The 22084-nt window shown below is 44.0% G+C and overlaps 2 protein-coding genes across 6 annotated transcripts in view; one reads left to right on the top strand and one right to left on the bottom strand.

Annotated features, from left to right (window-relative positions):
• The window catches only part of RNF41 (ring finger protein 41), a 32303-nt gene extending 23862 nt beyond the window's left edge, over nt 1-8441 (bottom strand). The window contains exons 1-2 of one of the 2 annotated variants that reach the window (XM_083427938.1): nt 8176-8441; nt 2081-2225 (exon numbers count right to left, since the gene is read on the bottom strand). The gene's annotated coding sequence lies outside the window, so the exon portion shown is untranslated. The remainder of the gene's footprint in view (nt 1-2080; nt 2226-8175) is intronic. The other variant, XM_083427939.1, reaches the window with a different exon arrangement.
• NABP2 (nucleic acid binding protein 2) lies at nt 7893-22084 on the top strand. Of its 4 annotated transcripts, XM_083427921.1 has the most exons (9): nt 7893-7946; nt 10172-10275; nt 10748-10850; nt 12327-12431; nt 13795-13933; nt 16065-16136; nt 17493-17574; nt 18783-18849; nt 20163-22084. In XM_083427921.1, exons 4-9 carry the CDS (start codon nt 12353-12355, stop codon nt 20357-20359), a joined length of 636 nt encoding a protein of 211 aa, XP_083284047.1. In that variant the 5' UTR covers nt 7893-7946; nt 10172-10275; nt 10748-10850; nt 12327-12352; the 3' UTR covers nt 20360-22084. The 4 variants fall into 4 exon arrangements, with proteins under 4 accessions (XP_083284047.1, XP_083284048.1, XP_083284049.1 ...); XM_083427922.1 differs by lacking the exon at nt 7893-7946 and having other exon boundaries at nt 10212-10349; XM_083427923.1 differs by lacking the exon at nt 7893-7946 and having other exon boundaries at nt 10218-10324.

The raw sequence follows: 22084 nt of genomic DNA, 5'->3' as shown, positions 1-22084 counted from the left end.
GTTCAAGAAAGCCATCTTGTCACTAACTGTTTCAGGAGAGCAGCACAAGGAGGCATTTACATAAATATAGCTCCAGAAACAATACTTTATACACAAATAAGTAGTAACTAGGCAGAACAACTTTTTCCATATACACATGAACTATTGACAAGTCCATTCTTGAAAGCAACCACCTTTCATTATTTAAGCACTACTTCCTCCAGTTTAACATCAAAGCCGAAGTCATTGCTTGTGTACAGCTTTTAGAGAGGGTTAGTGCTTGTAACTCTAAAAATAACCTATGAAACAAACTGGTGATTTTATGTGATATTTCATGAAAGCTTTAAGTCATCTTTTTGCACTTCGTTCATACAGAGTGTTTTTCTCAGGAAAAATGCTGGCACGAAACACAGAGACCAGGAGCTTGTTTTCGCAACGAATGACAGATCATTTTAGTGTTTCTGCAGCCCAAGCATATTATTTTCACAGTGCCAAGCAGATTACTCCCCCCAAAGCGTAACCTTTAATTACCTTCCAGAACATTATGCTTCTGAAAGCAATCATGACACCCAAGTCGAAGATTTCTAAAGGAGGGAGGCAGATCAGCATCTAGTCAAACATAAGCCTCCTAAGTCAACAAAACAGCTACTTGAAGCTGCTTATGTATAGTTCGAACATAAGCTCTGCCAGGCCCTCTGTCTTTGCTTACTTTCGCCCAAGAGCAATGAGATCAAAAAAGAAAAAAAATGGTAATATGGGATCACAGCAACAGGGAGTGTTGTAAAGAAAAAAAATATTGCTGATTCTCTTTTCATCACCAAGTTGTAATTCAAGTATTAAAATTATGTGAGCTAAAGCAGTATTTTGTTCAATTGGTCTTCCATATTCTGCTTTATTTCACTATTCAAAATGCTGCTGCACACCTGAGTTTCCTTGCCTAGCAATGACTATGTGCCCTCCAATATGTGTCTCTTACCTAACTCCCTATTATGGTGTTCAATAGCTCTTAAAGCTCTGCACTGCCTTGTTCCTTCCTACCTTTTGTCTCTTATCTCATGTTATGCTCCTGACAGATTTCTTTGCCTCCTCGTTCTCCATTGCTTGCATATATTCAGTGGCTTTTATCTTTGTTTCCTTTAAGAACTTCTTTTAAAAATAACAGCAAGAGAGTGTTCCACAGAAAAGGAGCAGCAAAGTCTCAAAGTTAGCCTTTTCTCCCTAAAATTTTATTCTTTCCTAAACGTAAAATTATCTACCTATCAACTCTGCTATACCGTCAATTTAACAGAATTTTAGGCACGTGCTCAATTTCTTTCTCTCTCATTTTGCCACGACTTAAGTGTATTGTGCCCTTTCCTTACAGCAACATCCACAGCGATTAACCTCCTAGCAGTTCTCTTGTACTCCCCGGCAGGCTCTGAGCCATCACTTAGGAATTAGTACTACAGGAAATATTGTTTTTCTGGCATAGAAGCAACAACCTTCAGCAGATGCTGTTTGCTTTAAAGCAATAAGGCTTTCAGCTAGGAATCTTTGTTATTGCCAATTATGGTACAGAAAACACCCATAGGACTCAAAAAATGTCCTGTTCCAGAAACAGAGCATCTATAGAGTAAGTTTTCAAGTGCTTCTGAAAGAGCTGAATTTGAAATCTGCATTTTATGTAGCTTCCCAAAAGTGACCAAAATAGTCCTACTCATACCAACATTTGTCATCCACCACTGTTTGTCAAACAATGTAATGCAGAGAAGCCATTGGTGCTTGGGCTGCATAGCATAGATTATAAAAGAATGCATCATAGTTGTAGAACTGAAGATCCTTTCTAGATCTTATTTCGATTGGCAAATCTCTCCAAAGCTTTCGGTTCTAAAAGGTTCTAATGACAAAATAAAAATAGAATGTGCAAACAAATATAGGACAACAGCACCCGGCTTGGGGTTTTGTTTTGGTTTTTGCTTTTCCCATAAGAACAGGATATGTCACAAACTGAATCCATCAATCCATTTAGTTGAATGCACAGCCACTGTTAGATTTCAATACAAAGAGAAATGCAGGTGCGTTAGCCCCAAACACCCTTTGAGCTCTGACAAAGTTGCTTTACCTTCTGTAGAAGAATTCCTTCCTGAACAGCAATAAGACAAAGATGACTTTCGATTGCTCTTTTCAAAGAGTATATCACAGTGGCCCATCTTCTTCCTGCTCTTCCTCATTCAGACTAAGTTGTCATTCTTCTCTGCAGCCATGATCTGTAGCCACAGGAACATATAAAAGAAGAGACAACACCAGACGTGAAATTATATTACAGATTACAAGCATTGCGGCAAGACATGTAGTTGCTCTATACTACTATTAACAACGACAAGAACATACATTAAGCTATTTATACCCAACAAACAATATTTCATCAACTATATCATAAGACATGTGGACATAACTTTGCACTAGTAATTTACTTCATGCACAAAATTATAAGACAGCAAGGCATGTTATTAAAATGTAGTTCATTTCCATGCCCTTGGGCAGGGCAAACGATTCATTATGTACTAGTACTGAATTATGTTTTCGGCATTTAAACACCAATTTCCCAAAAGCAAAAAGCTTGATATGAAGCAATATTGCCCAATAAGGTTGATCAGCTGGTACGATTTCCATGCAATAAAGTTCCTTTCTATAATAGATTTGAAATCCTAAATCAGGGGACATTTAAAAACACATTTTAAGTAGCCATTAACCACTGTCCACCCCAAAATAAAGTGTAACCTTATATGAAACACTACTACGCTAACCTTTGAGACAGGTTTTCCTGGGCCATAACCAAACATAAGGTTGGCAGCTGGATTAGACTATAAAACTGGATGCAGGTCCATAGGCACTGGTGCAAGCGGATCACTTACTCCTTTGCCTTTGCAACCTGCCATGCTCTCTGTCCCTGGGAAGCAGCAATTTATTTATTGCATTTATATTCCACCTTTCCTCCATGCAGTTCAAGTTGACATACATACTTCTCACCCTTCCCAATTTATTCTCACAACAACCCTGTGAGGTAGGTTAGGCTGAGAAAAAGTGATTGGTCCAAGGTCACCAAGTGATCTTCATGGCTGCATGGGGATTTTGAACCCTGAACTGCAGCTTTTCAAAAGTGGCTATGCTGCATTACTGCACCATACAAATACCTTATTTTGAGCATGGAAGGGTACAAGATAAGACACTAGACTGAGGGTGGTTAACCCCAGATTCAAACATTCTGAAGATTTGTCCATTCCGATGACAAGTGGGCCAAAACAAATAAATAATTTTAAAAAACCAAAGCTGTAAAGCACCACTGCTATGATCCTAATGGCTTCTTAAGGATTCCGAGTCACCTTCTACTAGCAAAAACCCCTACCAAAACAAAGTGTAACAAGGCAACAGAAGAGGTTTTAAAAGACAGAGGAATCTGTGCTAGACAGCTGTTCCTCACTTGCCTTACACATAAGATGATGAACTAGCAGTGAAAACAGAGGTTTGTGCCACAAAAGCCACAGCCAGGAATTACGTCAAGTCAGTCATCTTGAAGATCATTTCAAATAAAACTTTATTCGCTCAGCAAACAGTTTTGGAAACAAGGATCAAACATTACATATCAGGCCATACAACAAACAGATCTAGGAAAAATGCGCTAATATTACACATTGGGTCATCTCTTAACTGCACATCAATTTTCTTATTTGCACATCAATTCTCACTAAAGTTACTAAATGAGTGGTGTGAAAAAGTATCTCTAGGAATTTAGTAAAGATTAGCTGTTGACAGAAAATAAGAACATAATCACAGCTTTAATATTACATAAAAAGGTAAAGGTACCCCTGCCCATACGGGCCAGTCGTGTCCGACTCCAGGGTTGTGCGCCCATCTCACTTAAGAGGCCGGGGGCCAGCGCTGTCCGGAGACACTTCCGGGTCACGTGGCCAGCATGACGAAGCTGCTCTGGCGAGCCAGCACCAGCGCAGCACACGGAAATGCCGTTTACCTTCCCCCTATAAAGCGGTACCTATTTATCTACTTGCACTTAGGGTGCTTTCGAACTGCTAGGTGGGCCGGAGCTGGGACCGAACGACGGGAGCTCACCCCGCCGTGGGCTTTGCTAAATAACTTTTACCTAAAGTTGATAGCTAATGGTTCATGTAAATAACTTTTTAGATTAGCACATGAGTTCTATGTCTGTTCTGAAGTTAAATTCAAAGCAAGGATATTCTAACACAGTATGAAGTATTTATATTCCAACCTTAAATACGGCGCATTAATTCAAGAGTAATACAGAAATCATATTCTGTACTTTTAAGTCATGATGTAGTCACCTACGGCTATCATACGTACCATGATAGTGAAAAAGTGTTGCAGTATACGGGAATGGTAACTTTTTACACATCAACAGGATAATTCTGTTCAGTAGATTTAAGAATACAATCCTAAGTGAGGATGAGTGTGTAGATCACCTGCCCTGTCCAAACATCTACCAGCTAGGGCAAAACAACAACAACATTTTCAACCTCCACAGAATTAGTTACTTCAACTCCATGCTAGTGCAGATGGAATGTTCCTGGGGTCTATCCAAGGAAAAATGGGGCCTTGGATCTAGCAGATCCAAAGAGCCTTCATTCTGCTCCTGGAATTCCCTGCTTCAGAGTTCAAAACTGACTACTAGCACCAAGAATACACCAATGGTGGATGTATGCCCACAAAGCTTTCTGCGGGAGTAGAGCAGGTCTCTGAGTTGACATGGCCCCTCACTGGTGAACCAGATTATGGGGCGGGGGGAGGTGGTTGCTCTGTAAGACTATAGTAAATGTGTCAAGGACAGCAACGCAGCTGCCAATTTTGCTTAACCACTTTCCATTCACACTCAAGTTAAACCCGGGCATTAACCCTGCTCCAAAAATGCTTATGATGTGTTTTTTTGTGGGTGGGGCGAAGAGATATAGTAGTGTCTTATGCATTCATTCAGAAGAGTTAAAGATCCCCCATGCACATGTCACTGTTTTGCTTATGGGTTACTGTTATGTTGTGCTTTCCAGTGAACATTTGTGCAACAAATAAGGGAGATCTCACAAGTTTTAGATAATATGCTACAAATCAGACCATTTTCTTACATGCTTAATGATGACATTATCTGTATCCTCCAAGCCTCATTATTCCAATTGTTAAAGTGCAACAATTTCACAAATCAAGGGCACATCTACAGGGCAGAGGACTTGTGAAGATGTTGCAGTTGCACTTCCACATACAATAGCTCAAGCGAGTGAATAGACCTTGAAATGTCCTGGTTATTCCCCTGTTTGCTTACAGCACAACAGAATTTAGGCAGCAAAAATTTGCTTTACAGCCTATAAAACCATTAGCTCTCTGTTGTAATCTATGCTCAAACTAGAGAGAGAACACTTCCTTGAAGCATTAGGTATTCTGCCCTTGACTCCTCTCCCAGCCTCAAGCAATGGCTTGCCATAAGATCCTTCAGCACAGTATCTTGCTCAATTATGCACGGCTCTAATATGCACTCCCCACGCCACTAGTTCCTTCTAACATAGGACTAGGAAATCTAGGGCCCTTCAGATATTGCTGGACTACAACTTCCTTCAACCCTGTTGTCATGCTTTCTGGAGTTGAAAGCATTTGAAAGCAAACGAGGGACTCCTATTTCTTTTTTGTGTGCAGTATATGCTGGGCATTTTTGATCCCCTGCATTGAACAGGTAAAACTAGGTCACCTAACAGCTGAACCACACAGGTGGGTATTCTAATTTGAGGACACTGCTCTAGAGTCAAGGTCTGTAATCCAGAGGTGGGGAACTGGCTCTTCAGAAGCTGTAACTGAAGCTGGGTCTGATGAAAGTTGGGAGTGCAGCAACATCTTTCCTTATCCTTTAATAACTAAGGGCTCATCCACACTTCCACTTGTCCTGTGCCTAGAAAGCACAGGTCTTACTGTTTCCCACTTATACTGTGTTTTTAGGGACGAGTCCAAGTCGTTTTGCATTTGCTCCATAGGTTTTGCTGGGAAAACATGCTCTTTACCACTGAACTGGAACAAACAGCAATCCGTTGAAAACAGTAATGGGGGGGGGGGTTGGGGGGAGAATGGGGGGCAAACGGAGGTGTGGACAAGCCCTAACAGAACCAATCAGAAATCTACAACATGCTAAGGGACACCCCAGACTTGTTTTTGTTGTGTTTGCATGTGCATTCTGCAACATCATTGATGAAATAATGGTGCATTCATAACAATTTATACTGGACCACCCATACATCATTCTGTTTTATCTACTGTTCTATGATACTCCTGAAAAAAGGCCTCACTTGGCTTCTAAGTTTCAACTACAGTAGTACCTCTGGTTACAAACTTAATTTGTTCCGGAGGTCCATTCTTAACCTGAGGTACCACTTTAGCTAATGGGGCCTCCCGCTGCCACCACCGTGCGATTTTTGTTCTCATCCTGAGGTAAAGTTCTTAACCCGAGGTACTACTTCCGGGTTAGTGCAGTCTGTAACCCGAGGTGTTTGTAGTCCGAGGCACCACTGTATCAGGTGCTGAATTTCTTTCACCAGAACACGAATTCTTCCCAACAGCTCCTTTCCTCAGAAGCAGTGCCAGTCACTTTTCTAGATCATCCCACTATGTGGAGGATTCTCTACCAATTGTTTTTTTTTTTAATTTAAAACATGTGGACGCGCATGCATTTGTGTATCTACTGTAAACTGATCTGGGCAGGGACCTGCCTTTCTTGTTGCTATTCTGTGGTTTGGTTTTTTTTAAAATAAAAAAAAGACTATGTACATCATGCACATTACATTGGTGCTTTATATATCTGTATTAAAAGACCCTCCGTTTCTCCAAAGTGCTTAGGGCAGAGGGCACGGGGCTTCTTTCTTCTTCTTACTTGCCTCACCCAACCCATCTTTTAAAGCTCCCATCAACTCCCACGAAGTGATTTGAAGCCAACTCTGTCCCAAGTAAAACATTTGCCGCTGAACACCGTGACTGTCAAGGCGTCCCCCCGCCCCATTACCCCGACGACCACATACTGACTTGCGTTTTTTCTTTAAAAAAAGCCGAAAACGCACCCAAATTGCGTATCGACTACACAACCAAATTCTCAAGGCAGTTTACAAGACTACATATAGATATACAGTGGTACCTCGGGTTACAGACGCTTCAGGTTACATACTCCGCTAACCCAGAAATAGTACCTCAGATTAAGAACTTTGCTTCAGGATGGGAACAGAAATTGCGCGGTGGCAGCGGGAGGCCCCATTAGCTAAAGTGGTGCTTCAGGTTAAGAACAGTTTTAGGTTAAGAATGGACCTCCAGAACAAATTAAGTTCATAACCAGAGGTACCACTGTAGTTGAAAGAAGCCAAGTGAGGCCTTTTTTCAGGAGGAGGGAGGAGGCATTTACATAAATATAGCTCCAGAAACAATACTTTCTACACAAATAAGTAGGCAGAACAACTTTTTTCATACACACATGAACTATTAACAAGTCCATTCTTGAAAGCAACCACCTTTCATTATTTAAGCACTACTTCCTCCAGTTTAACACCCAAGCCAAAGTCACTGCTTGTGAACAGCTTTTAGAGAGGGTTAGTGCTTCTAACTCTAAAAATAACCTATGAAACAAACTGGTGATTTTATGTGATATTTCATGAAAGCTTTAAGTCATTTTTTGCACTTCGTTCCAGAACGAATTAAGTTCTTAACCTGAGGTACCACTGTATTACACACAGACAGACCCGAAGCCTCTGGGATAACTAAGTCGGTAGAGTTAGATCAACCTGAGGCCGTGAGTTCGAGCCCCGAGCTGGGCAAAAGGGGGTTGGACTAGATGACCCTCGGGGGTTCCTTTCCAACTCCACGGTTCTACGAAACGGCCACAGCTCGACAGCTTCTCTCCTCCACTCCAGCTTTCCCCTTCGCAGCACAAGCCTGGGAAGGTAAGCCCCACCGAGTCTAAACTGAGGTGGGGGCAGCCCAGCATTTGCGAAATGTGCAAAGGGGGGGGGGAGAAAGAGGAGCCTCAGTCGGGGTCTCCGACACTCCCAACAGCCCCCTCAGACGCGGGCTCCCCGCCTCGCGACGGCCCCCTCAGATAACCGGGAGCTCCGGCGGTCTCCCCTCCCCGCCCATTCCTCCCTTCATTTCCTCTCAGGCGCCCCCACTTACCTCAGAAACAAAAACACGCCCGCCCTCCAACGTCAACCCCGCCGCATACGCGAGACCAGGCTCGCTCTCCGCCACCTGCACCCGCTTCAAGCACTCGCTAGGCCCCGCTGGGAACCTGCCGTCGCTCCGCAACCCCGAATTTCCCTTCTATTTTCTTCTCTTTTTTCCCCCCCAACCCGCCGCCGCCACCGCTGCCGCCGCCGCCGGAAACACGCCAGATTCAACCCGGATGCGCGACCCCGCCCACACAGCGGAGTAGCCCGAGCCGAGACCGCTCTAGCCAATGGCGGGGCTTTGTGGTTTAGGTTGCCTCCGCCTTCTCCAGACCAGAGAAAAAGAGCGGGTGGGGGCGTGGTCCTTTCCGCTATGGGCGTGTCTGGGGGCGGGGCCTAGATGGAGGCTGATGCTTAGAATGCCGCGGTTCTGTTTGATCCCGCTGACTCGAGAGGCGTCGGAGACTGCAGCTCCTGGGGGGGACGCGGGTGGCGCTGTGGTTTAAACCGTTGAGCTTCTTGGAATTGCTCGTTCAGAAGGCCGGCGGCTCGAATCCTCCACGATCGGGGTGAACCCTGCATTTGACCTTACAAGAGCAGCCTCTGAGATAGGAATAATTAGACATTATCCACATTCCTTGTTCTGGGGAAGAAACTGGTTTTTCCAGCTCTTGCATAATCTTCATTGAAACTTTTAAAGTTTCTAAACAACTTCACCCATTCCCCATCTTCAGTAGGAACAAAATCATGTGATTTGGTCTCAGTCCTGTATTGTACAACCTTTTTAAAATTTACCTAATGAAAAGAGAGGGCTGCCTTCAAATGGCTCGGGGGTCAGATAACTCCATGCCCTCCAACTTTTCTCCAGTGAAAATAGTGACCATATCTTATCATATGTTCCAACATTTCTCTGATGAAAATAGTGACATCATAAGGAAAAGCTGTGGGTTAAACCACAGAGCCTAGGACTTGCCGATCAGAAGGTCAGCGGTTCGAATCCCCACGATGGGGTGAGCTCCTGTTGCTCGGTCCCTGTTCCTGCCAACCTAGCAGTTCGAAAGCACATCAAAGTGCAAGTAGATAAATAGGTACCACTCCAGCGGGAAGGTAAACGGCGTTTCCATGCGCTGCTCTGGTTTGCTAGAAGCGGCTTAGTCATGCTGGCCACATGACCCAGAAGCTGTATGCCAGCTCCCTCGGCCAATAAAGCAAGATGAGTGCTGCAACCCCAGAGTTGGCCACGACTGGACCTGCTGGTCAGGGGTCCCTTTACCTTTACCTAAGGAAAAGCAGGACATTCTGGGATCAAATAAGAAACCAGGACAACATCTGTAAATCCGAGAGTGCCCCTGGAAAATAGGGACATTTGGAGGGTCTGTGATGGTTTCTAAACCAGATACCTCTATCAAGGATGAAGGAGGAATTCACAGTGATAGAAACCAACCATCTTTTGAAAATGTTGTGGCATGCGCTGATCTGGCTGTACACCATCTGCTGAATTGTCATGTATGCACATTTTGTCATATCATGAATGCTGTGTGAATCAACACACAAGTGTGACAACACAAAACAACCACAGTGCAAAAAGTGTATCAATTCAGACATGCCAATAAAGAACCAGGCCATCATATTAGCATCACTTCTGCTTTATTTTTCATTAAATACTATGAGTGGCCATGATATTTATGTAGAATCCAGTGCTTACATCATAGCTGTCAACGTTTCCCTTTTTTAAAGGGAATAGGATAGGATTCCTCGCAAGAAAGGGGGAAAGTTGACAGCTATGGCTTAGATGAGTATCTTCCTGCGTTGGAAATATATATCTATTTAATTCATTCATTCATGATTCGTTCAACTAACTTGAGCCTTCGGAGCATCAAGTGCAAAATAGCTGGAAATTCTTCTCGAAGAATTTCACAGCACCCTCTGCTATCGATTTTTTAAATGCATCGGTTGGTGATACTGTCACTTTAATACTTTATTTGCCTCCAATTGGTTGAAAGATTGGAACATTCCTGCATGTCGAAGGAAAGCCTCGCCACGCGATTGGCTGCGCTGGACGCAGCAGGATACTTCCTGGAATGTCTGCAACCCAACGTTCCTCCAGGTCTGTTTCACTGGAAAAGTGGTGGTCGTGATCCTCTTTTATTCGAAATGTAATTAATAGACTCGGAATGGTTGGTAAGGAGAATGTGGGAGTTTAATAAGCTCTCCTGTACTTTGCGTACGGCAGGGGAAAATATCGGTGCATGTTGCAGGGCTGGTTGAATCCATGTTCCGTGGGGGAGGCGGGAGGCGGTTGGGGAACTGCTTACCAGTATATTTACTTACTTACAATCATATAATCATGGAATTGTAGAGTTGAAAGGGGCCTTGAGGGTCGTGGAGTTTTTAACTTATTTTCCTCCCGTTTGAATATTAATCACGGTGCAGAAATTTAAGTATCAGCCGATCGATCTTTGCGTAACCCAGAAGGGAAACCGGCAGCAAAAATAAATAGCCAGGAGATCAGTTTTGCATGTGTTGATCAGATCGGTGGTTGAAGATCTGCAAAAAAGCAAGGTGTCTTTTCCTTCCAGGCGTGTGTGAACTGTAACACAAGCAAGGATGCTATACCCGTTTTCTTGAAACCAGTCTTCTACACATGCCAAAGAAGTCTTTCGTGTACGGTGCTCAAAACAGGTAATAAAGATCAGTGTGGACCCTTTAAACTGATACCAGGGCAGGTTGATAATTTGCATAAAAATAGAGTATTCACATCCATAGCAATAACAGCAGCTATAGTGCTTTATGTGTTGCTGGAATTTGCGCATGAGCAGAGACAGAAATGGAAGAGAATTGTTGACCTTTTACTTGTTCATTGAATGGCACTCTTCACATCATGTTATTAGCTGTAAATCTGGGAGTGTGTAAAAGAGGGTGATCTTCTGCTTGTGTTCAAAGATTGTAATCAGTTGAAGCTCTTATAAAGTTAAGGGTTAAAAATATTGTGGCGTCAGGATGGGGTTCTTTTACAAACTCAAAACAACATCTCCAGAACATCTCCAGAAAGTTTTGTGGTTTTTTTGCATTTCTGTCTGTTGAGATTTTTAAAAAATGTGACCAGGGCAATTGAGCTGACGTTAATCTAGTTCAAAAATCAAAATGCCATGAACACAAAATTCCAAAATCAGAGACTGGAACTAAGCAAAATAGCCTATTTTTCTCACATTTGATGGATATTTTCATAACTGCCTTTCTGTTTATAAATTGGTCTTGCCTACTTTCTATAGGGACGCGGGTGGCGCTGTGGGTTAAACCACAGAGCCTAGGACTTGCCGATCAGAAGGACGGCGGTTCGAATCCCCGCAACGGGGTGAGCTCCCGTTGCTCGGTCCCTGCTCCTGCCAACCTAGCAGTTCAAAAGCACGTCAAAGTGCATGTAGATAAATAGGTACCGCTCTGGCAGGAAGGTAAACGGCGTTTTCGTGTGCTGCTCTGGTTCGCCAGAAGCGGCTTAGTCATGCTGGCCACATGACCCAGAAGCTGTACGCTGGCTCCCTTGGCCAATAAAGCGACATGAGAGCCGCAACCCCAGAGTCGGTCACTCTTTATCTTTACCTTTACTTTCTATATCACGTGGATAATCTGTACCTTCCCCCACCCCCAAATGTTGCTGGTCTACAGCTCCCAGCATTTTCTGATGACTGGCCATGATGGCTGGGGCGGAAACAACATCTGAAAGTCCACAGGTTGGCCACCTGTTCTTTCATATCAACTGACATATACCAGATTTCTTAAAAAATTATTCTTGGCATTCTGTTCAAAATTGTTGATTTGCGGAATTTTTCACACAGAATGACGGGGGGAAAGAGTAATACAAAACATCTTGAAATTGATAAAATTTGGACAGTCTAATTCTGGAAGCTAGGAATAGCAGCTGCGCTTGTGTCTACATGGTGGAACTTCTGAAATTTGGACACATTTGAAACATGCCTTCCTTTGTCCTTAGATGAAGTCACAAAATAATAGTGCCTCTGCTCAAGGTTAAAATAACAAGGTTTTATTATTACCTACTGCAGTCAGCACCTTTTTCGTTTGTTCTGTTTGCTGGATATTAAGACATAATAATAATAATAATAATAATAATAATAATAATAATAATAATTGTTTACTCAGATACTGGAAATCAAAAGCCATTCAAAATGACGACAGAAACATTGGTGAAGGATATTAAACCAGGCTTGAAAAACCTCAACCTTATATTCATTGTTCTAGAAACAGGTGAGTGCTCTGCAGATGACAATGGCTAACATGCTTTAAAAACCTATTGCAGTACAGCTGAGAGGTCTGTCTGCTTCCTTGTTTCACAGAATCATATTAAAAGACATAGAACCATCACATTATTTTACTTTATTAATTATGGGCTGCACATGGACTTCCTTCTATCAATAGCCAATGAAAGGTGACATTGCATGATCAATATTAGTATTTCTGAATAGGATTCTTTGAAATGCAGAAGCAGACTGGATTGCTGTCAGGCTGAGTGCAGTTTATGGAAGAATCTAAGGATCTTTTACTCTTGCCTTAAAAAAAACCCACAACTTGTGCTTTTAGCACAGTGTTTTTATCTGGATTCAGAAAAGTGTTGTGCTATATTGAGTGTTGTGGGTTCCTTGGACTGTCATCTCGTACTGTTGCAAGTCAGAATATTGTCACCTCATTTATATAGCATGCATTGCAAATCCATATCACTTGCATTGTCATTAATACTCCTAGGTTCCTTTCTTGTTAATGCCGTACAAGTTGAGGGTGCCCTTTCGTCTCCCCTTTCCAGGAATGTTTCATTTTCTTCTGATGATGATGATGATAAAGAGCTGCGCCCTGCAAATGTTTCCATGGGGTGGGATTGGCACGGAGCTGCTTCCCAGCCTGTACTTCTGGCCTGAAAGCAGAAACACCCTTTTAGCTGCCTTGAATTTTGGTAACCGTGAATTTTGCTAACCTTTCCTACCGGAATGTCCCAGAAACTCCAGCTGGTGCAGAATGCTGCAGCGAGGCTCCTCACGGGTGCCTGCCATGGAAGCATATTCACTCAGTGCTTTTCCAGCTGCACTGGCTTCCGGTGGAGTACAGGGTCAGATTTAAGGTGCTGCTTTTGACCTTTAAAGCCCTTCACGGCCTAGGACTCTCGTACCTACGGGACCACCTCTCCCGGTATGCCCCACGGAGGACCTTAAGGTCTATAAATAGCGACACCCTAGAGGTCCCGGGCCCTAAGGAAGTTAGATTAGCCTCAACCAGAGCCAGGGCTTTTTCAACTCTGGCTCCGTCCTGGTGGAACGCTCTGCCTCATGAGACCAGGGCCCTGCAGGATCTGATTTCTTTCCGCAGGGCCTGTAAGACAGAGTTGTTCCGCCTGGCCTTTGGCTTGGAGTCAATTTTATTCCCTCCCCCTCTTTCTTTTTTCCTTTCTCCTACTGTAATGAGGCTGCATTTTAATGTTTTAATGTTGTATTTTAATCTTGTTTTTAAGTTGTATGCATTCAACTTGTTTTTATTATTGGTTGTTGGCTGCCCGGAGCCCGGCCTTGGCTGGGGAGGGCGGCGTATAAATAAAATTTATTATTATTATTATTGCCACCAGGCCGGGTTACCAAGACCAAGGATGGCCATGAAGTGCGGACATGTAAAGTAGCCGACAAAACTGGCAGTATAAACATCTCTGTGTGGGACGATGTTGGCAACCTCATCCAACCAGGAGACATCATCCGACTCACCAAAGGGTATGGACCACCTTTCCAATAGGAGTGCGATAGGAGAAAGTGGGGAAAATTGGATGTTCCTTTCTCCAAGTGGAGCTTTAGCCCCAGCACCAGAAGTAACAGGTAAAGGTAAAGGTACCCCTGCCCGTACGGGCCAGTCTTGACAGACTCTAGGGTTGTGCGCCCATCTCACTCAAGAGGCCGAAGACACTTCCGGGTCACGTGGCCAGCGTGACATCGCTGCTCTGGCGAGCCAGAGCTGCACACGGAAACGCCGTTTACCTTCCCGCTAGTAAGCGGTCCCTATTTATCTACTTGCACCCGGGAGTGCTTTCGAACTGCTAGGTTGGCAGGCGCTGGGACCAAACGACGGGAGCGCACCCCGCCGCGGGGATTCGAACCACCGACCTTTCGATCGGCAGGCCCTAGGCGCTGAGGCTTTTACCCACAGTGCCACCCGCGTCCCGAAGTAACAGGTAGTTGGGCCCATTTTAGGCTTTTTCAGGTATACGCTTAAGATCATATAGTATAATAATAAGAATAAGAATAATAAGAATAAGAATAATATATAATCCAGGTGGGGGCATCTCACCTGCTTAATCTTTCTGTCCACATTCTTAGCCCTTATCTTAGCTCTTATCTTCCTTGCACAATACACATCCCACAATATTATTATTATTATTATTATTATTATTATTATTATTATTAATAATAATAATAATTTATTTATACCCTGCCCATCTGGTTGGGTTTCCCCAGCCACTCTGTGCAGCTCCCAACAGAACATTAAAAACTTCCCTAAACAGGGCTGCCTTCAGATGTCTTCTAAAAGTCAGATAGTTATTTATTTCCTTGACATCTGATGGGAGGGCATTCCACAGGGCGGGCACCACTACTGAGTAGGTCCTCTGCCCGGTTCCCTGTAACCTCACTTCTCACAGTGAGGGAACCGCCAGAAGGCCCTCGGCGCTGGACCTCTGGGCTGAATGATGGGGGTGGAGACGCTCCTTCGGGTATACTGGGCCAAGTCCATTTAGGGCTTTAAACGTCAGCACCAACACTTTGAGTTGTGCTTGGGAACATACTGGCAGCCAATACAGGTCTCTCAGGACCGGTGTTATGTGGTCCCGGCGGCCACTCCCAGTCACCAGTCTAGCTGCCACATTCTGGATTAATTGTAGTTTCTGGGTCACCTTCAAAGGTAGCCCCACATAGAGTGCACTGCAATAGTCCAAGCAGGAGATAACCAGAGCATGCCCCACTCTGGCGAGACAGTCCACAGGCAGGTAGGGTCTCAGCCAGCATACCAGATGGAGCTGGTAGACAGCTGCCCTGGACACAGAACTGACCTGTACTTCTGTGGACAGTTGTGAGTCCAAAATGACTCCCAGGCTGTGCACCTGGTCCTTCAGCGGCAAGTTACCCCATTCAGGAGCGTAGGAAGTCACCTTGAACCAAGTCAGGCCCTTAGTCCATCTGTCTGAGTCCTGTCTGTGCTGCCTGATAGTGGCTTTCCAGGGTTTCATGTGTTTAAACTAATTCAGAATGAATTTCAGCGCTGGCTCCAGGATCTTGGATGGGGAGAGCACAGATTAATCTGGGAGGATGTGCAGAGAATTATCCTGCCTGTGATCTTCTTGGGTGTTCTGTGCAAAACGGGAATAGCAGTACTGCTGGTGTGTCCCAACTTTGCCAGCCCCAATTAGTTAAACTGAGTGTTTCTTTTTTATTATTATTATTATTTGTTTGATACCCAGCAGCTGAAGGGCAACATTCTGAACTTCATCCAGAGGAAGTAAAAAGTGCTTAACAGTGCAACCCTATACCTGTCTACTCAGAAGTAAGTTCCACTGAGTTCAGTGGAGCTTACTCCCAGGTAAGTGGGTATAGGATTGCAGCTTAAGACTTCTTAGCTGTAATGAGACTTAAAAATGTGCAGATTATGCCCAATAGTATCCAGAAATGCACAGAAACTCAATTGACTTAACTGAGAAGACAGGTGGACTATTTTATACTGAAATGTGGGGTAACAAATTTTATAAATAGAACAATATGCATACCCCCAAATCGGGTATTTTGTTTTGAGCTGGTGCATTTTCCACCTATAAGAGGAATGTTGTGCTGTTCCTAACCATGGGTCTCTCTCTCCTAGGTATGCATCTGTTTTCAAAGGCTGCCTGACCTTGTACACTGGACGTGGAGGAGACTTGCAGAAAGTTGGAGAGTAAGGCCTGTAATTGGCTTATGCCAATGTTGCTTTTTTGGAACTGGAGGTTTGGTACATGGTTGATTTTTTTTAAGTTCAGACACACAGCCAGATTCCCACCAAAGGATAGTATTTGCTCCAGGGGCTATCATAAGTCAAGGAGGCAGCTTCCAAGTTAGAAAAGACTGGTGACTACTTTGCATGCTGACCGCACCGTAATAAACGGTTCAGGCTACAGTTAGCAAATGTATTGAACATTGAGAGGCATTGCTTGCATAAGAATCTCTCCCCCCTGCCCTCCATAAAGGTATAGAGACCCCTGACCATTAGGTCCAGTCGTGGTTGACTGTGGGGTTGCGGCACTCATCTTGCTTTATTGGCCGAGGGAGCCAGCGTACAGCTTCCGGGACATGTGGCCAGCATGACTAAGCCGCTTCTGGTGAACCAGAGCAGTGCACAGAAATGCCGTTTACCTTCCCGCCAGAGCGGTACCTATTGATCTACTTTCATTTTGACATGCTTTTGAACTGCTAGGCTGGCAGTTCAAGCAACGGGAGCTCACCCCATCACGGGGATTCCAACCGCCGACCTTCTGATCGGCAAGTCCTAGGCTCTGTGGTTTAACCCACAGTGCCACCCGTGTCCCGTCTGCCCTCCATAACTGTACTACAAATGCTCATTATTTTTTAATTAACTCTGTAGGATAAATACCCCTCTGTGCATTTCAAAAGGCATCCACTAATTTGTAATCTAAGGCAAACACCTTCCTACCTCCCTTACAAATGATTCCCATTTCCACCCCTAGGATGTTTCTATGAAAAGACCCACCATTGCTGAGCTTTTATGCTCGAGTAATTATATGAGTAATATTGGCTGAGGTTGATGGTGGCTTGTAGTTGGGGTCTTCAGGTTGTTCCCACGTGCTGCTGCCTTTAACGGAAACTCTCTTGAGTGAACTTGCACAGCTGCTGCTACCCAGGTCTGAAATTGTTTTTCTTCTTCTTTTCAATAGTATGGACATTAGATTACCCATAGCCTTGATTTTGACAGCTTGAGATTTTATTTTACCTTCCCTCCTGCAGCCCTGGCTTCCCCGCTCCTAAAAAAGTATATACTTCAAAGGATATTGTCAAAGTTTGGGTTTGTTGATGTCTGGCATTAATCTAGGGCCAGGCCTAAATTATTACTGCTAATTGGCATGTGGTTACCATCCCTCACTGCCCATGTAGAGCTGCATACATGTAGGGAGAGGGAGAATAATAGTATTATAATAATTATGCTCAGCCTATCTGGCTGGGTTCCCCCAGCCACTTTGGACGGACATTTGTCAGTGGACTGACAGCTGCGTTTTATCTGCTGCCCCTCCTGTTCCAGGTTTTGTATGGTTTACTCAGAAGTGCCAAATTTCAGTGAGCCAAACCCAGAATATGTTGCCCAGCAGTCGCAAAACAAAAATGTGAGTATCAGGATTCTTAACTAACGCAGGGGGGTGAAATGAATTTTGAAGGAAGAGCTTCCTGACCCAATCCGAAGGGGTGTTTATGCCTCCCTTTACAGCAGGGAAATGCATCACTCCAAATTCTCGTGACCACCCTACACTGAGTGCAGTCTATACCCCAATGCTTATTTTTATATTGTATTTTGCTACAGGCAGCTGTTGCATTTCCTTGCCCTGAGAAAATGGAAGCTACGGTGGGTGTTAAGGATTATACACCTTAATCTTTCAGGAAGCAAGCCCTGAAGGTCTCAGGTCCAGAACCTGGGAGGATTCCTGTATCTTAAGAGCAGAGCGGAAAGCACAAATTTTACCCATCACAGTGAGGGGGTGAAGCTGCAAAGAGGAGGTTTTTTCCATTTGGTGTAACTCTTAATGGTACAGGGAGGTCTTCTCAGTTACGGATTTGGCAATCCTTCTGGATTGCCTTACTGGATCTGACTCGAGAGTGAGTTATGATGACTGGGATGGAATTGACTTCCTTAGCATGTAGATGTGCTCCCTCCCTCTCTCTAGGGTGCTAGATAACATCTTCCAAGATCCACTTTGCCTAGATGAGCGTGGACACATTACAGGTCTCTTGGGGAAACAGTAACCGCTCTAGCCCTGCTCCCTCGTCTGATAACCTCTTGTTTTCTGCACAAGTGACTTATAAAACATTTTTCTCTTCCTTCTCAGGCTGTGTACACATCATATGTTTAAAGCACATGCACCAACCCTCAAGAATATTGTAGTTTAAGGGTGCTGTGACCACAGTTATCAGGATTCCTTGGGGGAAGTCATGTACTGTATATTTACAGTGGTACCTCAGGTTACATTCGCTTCAGGTTGCAGACTCCGCTAACCCAGAAATAGTACCTTGGGTTAAGAACTTTGCTTCAGGATGAGAACAGAAATCGTGCTCCAGCAGCACAGCGGCAGCCGGAGGCCCCATTAGGTAAAGTGGTGCTTCAGGTTAAGAACAGTTTCAGGTTAAGTACGAACCTCCGGAACGAATTAAGAACTTAACCTGAGGTACCGCTGTATGGTGTGTACACAGCTGTAGTTAGGTTTGATTTCAGCATACTTCTGTAAACCTTCCCCCGCCCCTCCTCTGCCCATGGCTGTTGTACCTGTGGAACTTCTGTATATCTAAAAAAAAATCAGTAGACTTTTGCTTTCTTCGACAGACACAGAATGACAACGCAGTGCCCACAGCCTCCCAAACCACAGCAGGGCCTTCCACGTCATCAGCAGGTAGGCAGCGAATGATCTTGCACTTCCTAGTACCATTGAGCGAAACAGATCCCTGCAGGTGAGAGAAGCACAAGTTGTGCATGTCAGGATTTTGTGCCTCGTGGTATTGTTTAGCCTGCAAATGGCCAGCATCTGACTCATGGCCTATCTAAGGGTCAAATTGGACATGGCAATGGATTGTACCCTATGTGATATTACATGAATGTTCTGTCAGCGCAAAGATTTATGCTTCTGCAATGGAATGTTATCCCCTTCTCTCCCCGCCCCCAAATTGTGCCTCCTAAATCTGTCCTAGGGGTTCCTCTAACCCTCTGGGGCAAATTTGACGAGGGTGCAGGGCGCACACAATGGAACGTGGCTGGGTTGGGGAGCCACACTGCATAGACGAAACCCTTGCACTGACAGGTTTGGCAGTTGAATACTGCCCATTAAATAAATCTTCTTGTTTAATGTACAGTTTTTGTTTTTTTTAATTCAAATAGTATCAGTGGAGTGGGGGGCAGTTGCTAATAATTGCTGGAATTACAGCAAGCTGGGGGGGGGGGGTTGATTTAACTCTTTCCTATTGCATCCCTAAGGAAAATCTTTCCTTTGAAGCTAGTGCTCTTTTCTTTTTAAACTGACAACTGGTAATTTTAAATTAAAACCAAAACTAGGTACGTTATTTGTTTATTGAATCTGTTACTTATTTATTGGATCAGTCCTACAGCTTCTAAAAACAGCATCTGTCAGCAGAAACGTTCTGACCGTATATTCTATCACAGTGTTGCACAAAGGTTTCCCTTCTCTAAAATGAAATAAATACTTCGCTCTTTCTCTCCCTCCTGTAAAGCTAGCAGTGAGAGCTGATATATACAGTGGTACCTCGGGTTAAGTATTTAATTCGTTCCGGAGGTCCATTCTTAACCTGAAACTGTTCTTAACCTGAAGCAGCACTTTAGCTAATGGGGCCTCCTGCTGCCGCCGCGCCGCCGGAGCACGATTTCTGTTCTCATCCTGAAGCAAAGTTCTTAACCCGAGGTACTATTTCTGGGTTAGCGGAGTCTGTAACCTGAAGTGTATGTAACCTGAAGCGTATGTAACTCGAGGTACCACTGTATAGCATTGTGTATTCCACACACTTGAATGCATCTAGCATTCAACTGAAAATGCCACATTTCCCATCTGCTAGCTACTTTAGTTCCTAAAACAACAAGTAGAAGACTCTTTTTACTATATCCCAGCAGGAATACCAATGGATTTGTTGGCTCCATCTCTGTGTGTTCCAGTAAGGTTTTTCTGTTCTCCTTTCCCCTCCCCTCCCTTTCTTTTAGTCACTGACAACCAGAATGGCAACGGGTTGATCACCACTGGCTCTGGCAGCTCCACCCACACACCTAGTGCCCCCTCTCACCCCACCAGCGGCCGCATCACCCGGAGCCAGCCCAACCACCAGAGCGGAAGCTCGTCAGGGTCGTCCTCTAACCCAGTCAGCAATGGCAAAGAGACACGGCGAAGCAGCAAGAGATAACCAGCACAGGATTTGGGGTTGCTTTTCTGTCCCTTCCCTCCACTGCCTGCTGTGTGAACCTTTGCCTCCTGCTGATCAGCTTTGAGGCAGAGCGGCTGACACCGAAAAGAAGACGGGTGGCCAGGCTATGGATGCAGAGACTCTGAATTGTACGAAACCAATTTGTATTTTAGCCACTGAAATCTCCTTTTTCATGCGATGCCAAGTACCGGGTGAGGGTCTTGAGTGCGTTTATGCTGATAATCCCAGGTCAAACTTGTTCTTTTCAGGATTCCTTGCAGGAAATTAACATGTCTGCCTGACCGCCTTTTAACTTTTAATGATTGCGTTTCATTGCTCCCTTCTAACTTCCCAGATGACATGTTCCTGTGCTACAGGCGCACTTGATTTTAACCCCCTTCTAAAAAACGAAGTCTAGAACCCTTAAAAGAGGGGGTTCGAAAGATGTGACCCTTCAAGGGCTGTTGGACTCCAATTCCCATCAGTCCCAGCCAGTATGGCCAATGGTTGGGGTGATGGGAGTTGTCCATCAACATCTGAAAGTCCACAGGGTCCCCATCACTGGTTTAAAACTATTTATTGTGACGAAATCTATGAAACAACTCTAGACCGAGTGGCTTTGTTGATTATTATTGTGGGCTAAATGACAGGTTGTGTTTCAGTTTCCATAAGGCTCTTGAGTTTCATGGGGTGTTTTGTAAGGAGGAGGTGTACCCAGACAAACAAACAGAATTTATGCCACTTTTTTCGAGCCAAACTGAGTGACTATCCAGAACCGGCCAGTGAGATAGCACTGTCCCCCAAACATATTCTCGATTGATATTATAGCTCACAGCATCTTGTAGCTAGGTTTCTGTAGATATAATGATGATGTTAGATTTAGATGTGTGGCTAAATTGAGAAGCTTTTGAACAACAACAACAAAAACCTCAAAAAACAACAACACACGCCCAAATCTAAATTATGAAAAATGAGGATTCGGTTATATTTTAATTTCTATTATTGTGCAGAAAACTTTAAATAGATTTGTGTTTTTATTCCAGCGTATCTCAGCATGGTTGGCATCAAAGGCTGGCAGTATTGGGCATATTTTCTGGGGCTTGTCAGGTTCACAAGCCAGTGCTGCCAGCTTGGTTCTCATTTGGTAGAAGGCCCAGCCAGGGTCAGAGATGTAAGATGTGTTTGCCTCTAAACTGGTCCAGACCCTGTGTGAAGTAAGAAAGCTACTCAGACTACCCCCTTTAACCTCTTTTGGGGTTAATCATTGCTGTTCTCTCCTTGTTCCTCTCTCCTAACATTTAAGGGGCCTATTAGGTTCAAGGGCTCCAGAAAGCTATTGATTGCCCTGGTTTCAGTTAGCTAAAAGAAATCTGCAGAATAGTCTGCTTTGTAAATGGAACACTAAAAGTTTTGAAAGGAAGATAAGATGGCATTTAAACACTACAAAACCGTTTTGCCAAACTTAAAACAATTTCTCAAAAGCCAATAAAATGTTCAGAAGAAACATTTTCTCTCTCTTTTTTGAAGTGCTATTTTATCTAGCCGTTTGGGTCCTTGTCTCCTTTTCTCTCTTTCCTTCTGTTCTCCACTCTAGAGTAAGTGCTTGAATTTCTCAACTGGTTGGTTTTTTTAAAGCTACATCACTGTTGTCTAAAATCTGATGTGACAGTTTGAATGTACTATTCATGAATGTTTGGGGAATAAATATTTTAATCCTCTTTACAA

The sequence above is a fragment of the Podarcis tiliguerta genome (assembly GCF_965153285.1).
Source record: "Podarcis tiliguerta genome assembly, chromosome: 2".
In the NCBI taxonomy this organism is placed as follows: domain Eukaryota; kingdom Metazoa; phylum Chordata; class Lepidosauria; order Squamata; family Lacertidae; genus Podarcis; species Podarcis tiliguerta.
The sequence above is the reverse complement of the archived record's forward strand: the minus strand, read 5'-3'. Positions and strand labels throughout refer to the sequence as shown.

Coding starts and splice junctions, on each gene's coding strand:
- NABP2 (XM_083427924.1), top strand. Junction 10,851..12,326: donor GTGTACGGTGCTCAAAACAG/GTAATAAAGATC, acceptor TTGTTTACTCAG/ATACTGGAAATCAAAAGCCA. Junction 16,137..17,492: donor GACTTGCAGAAAGTTGGAGA/GTAAGGCCTGTA, acceptor CTCCTGTTCCAG/GTTTTGTATGGTTTACTCAG.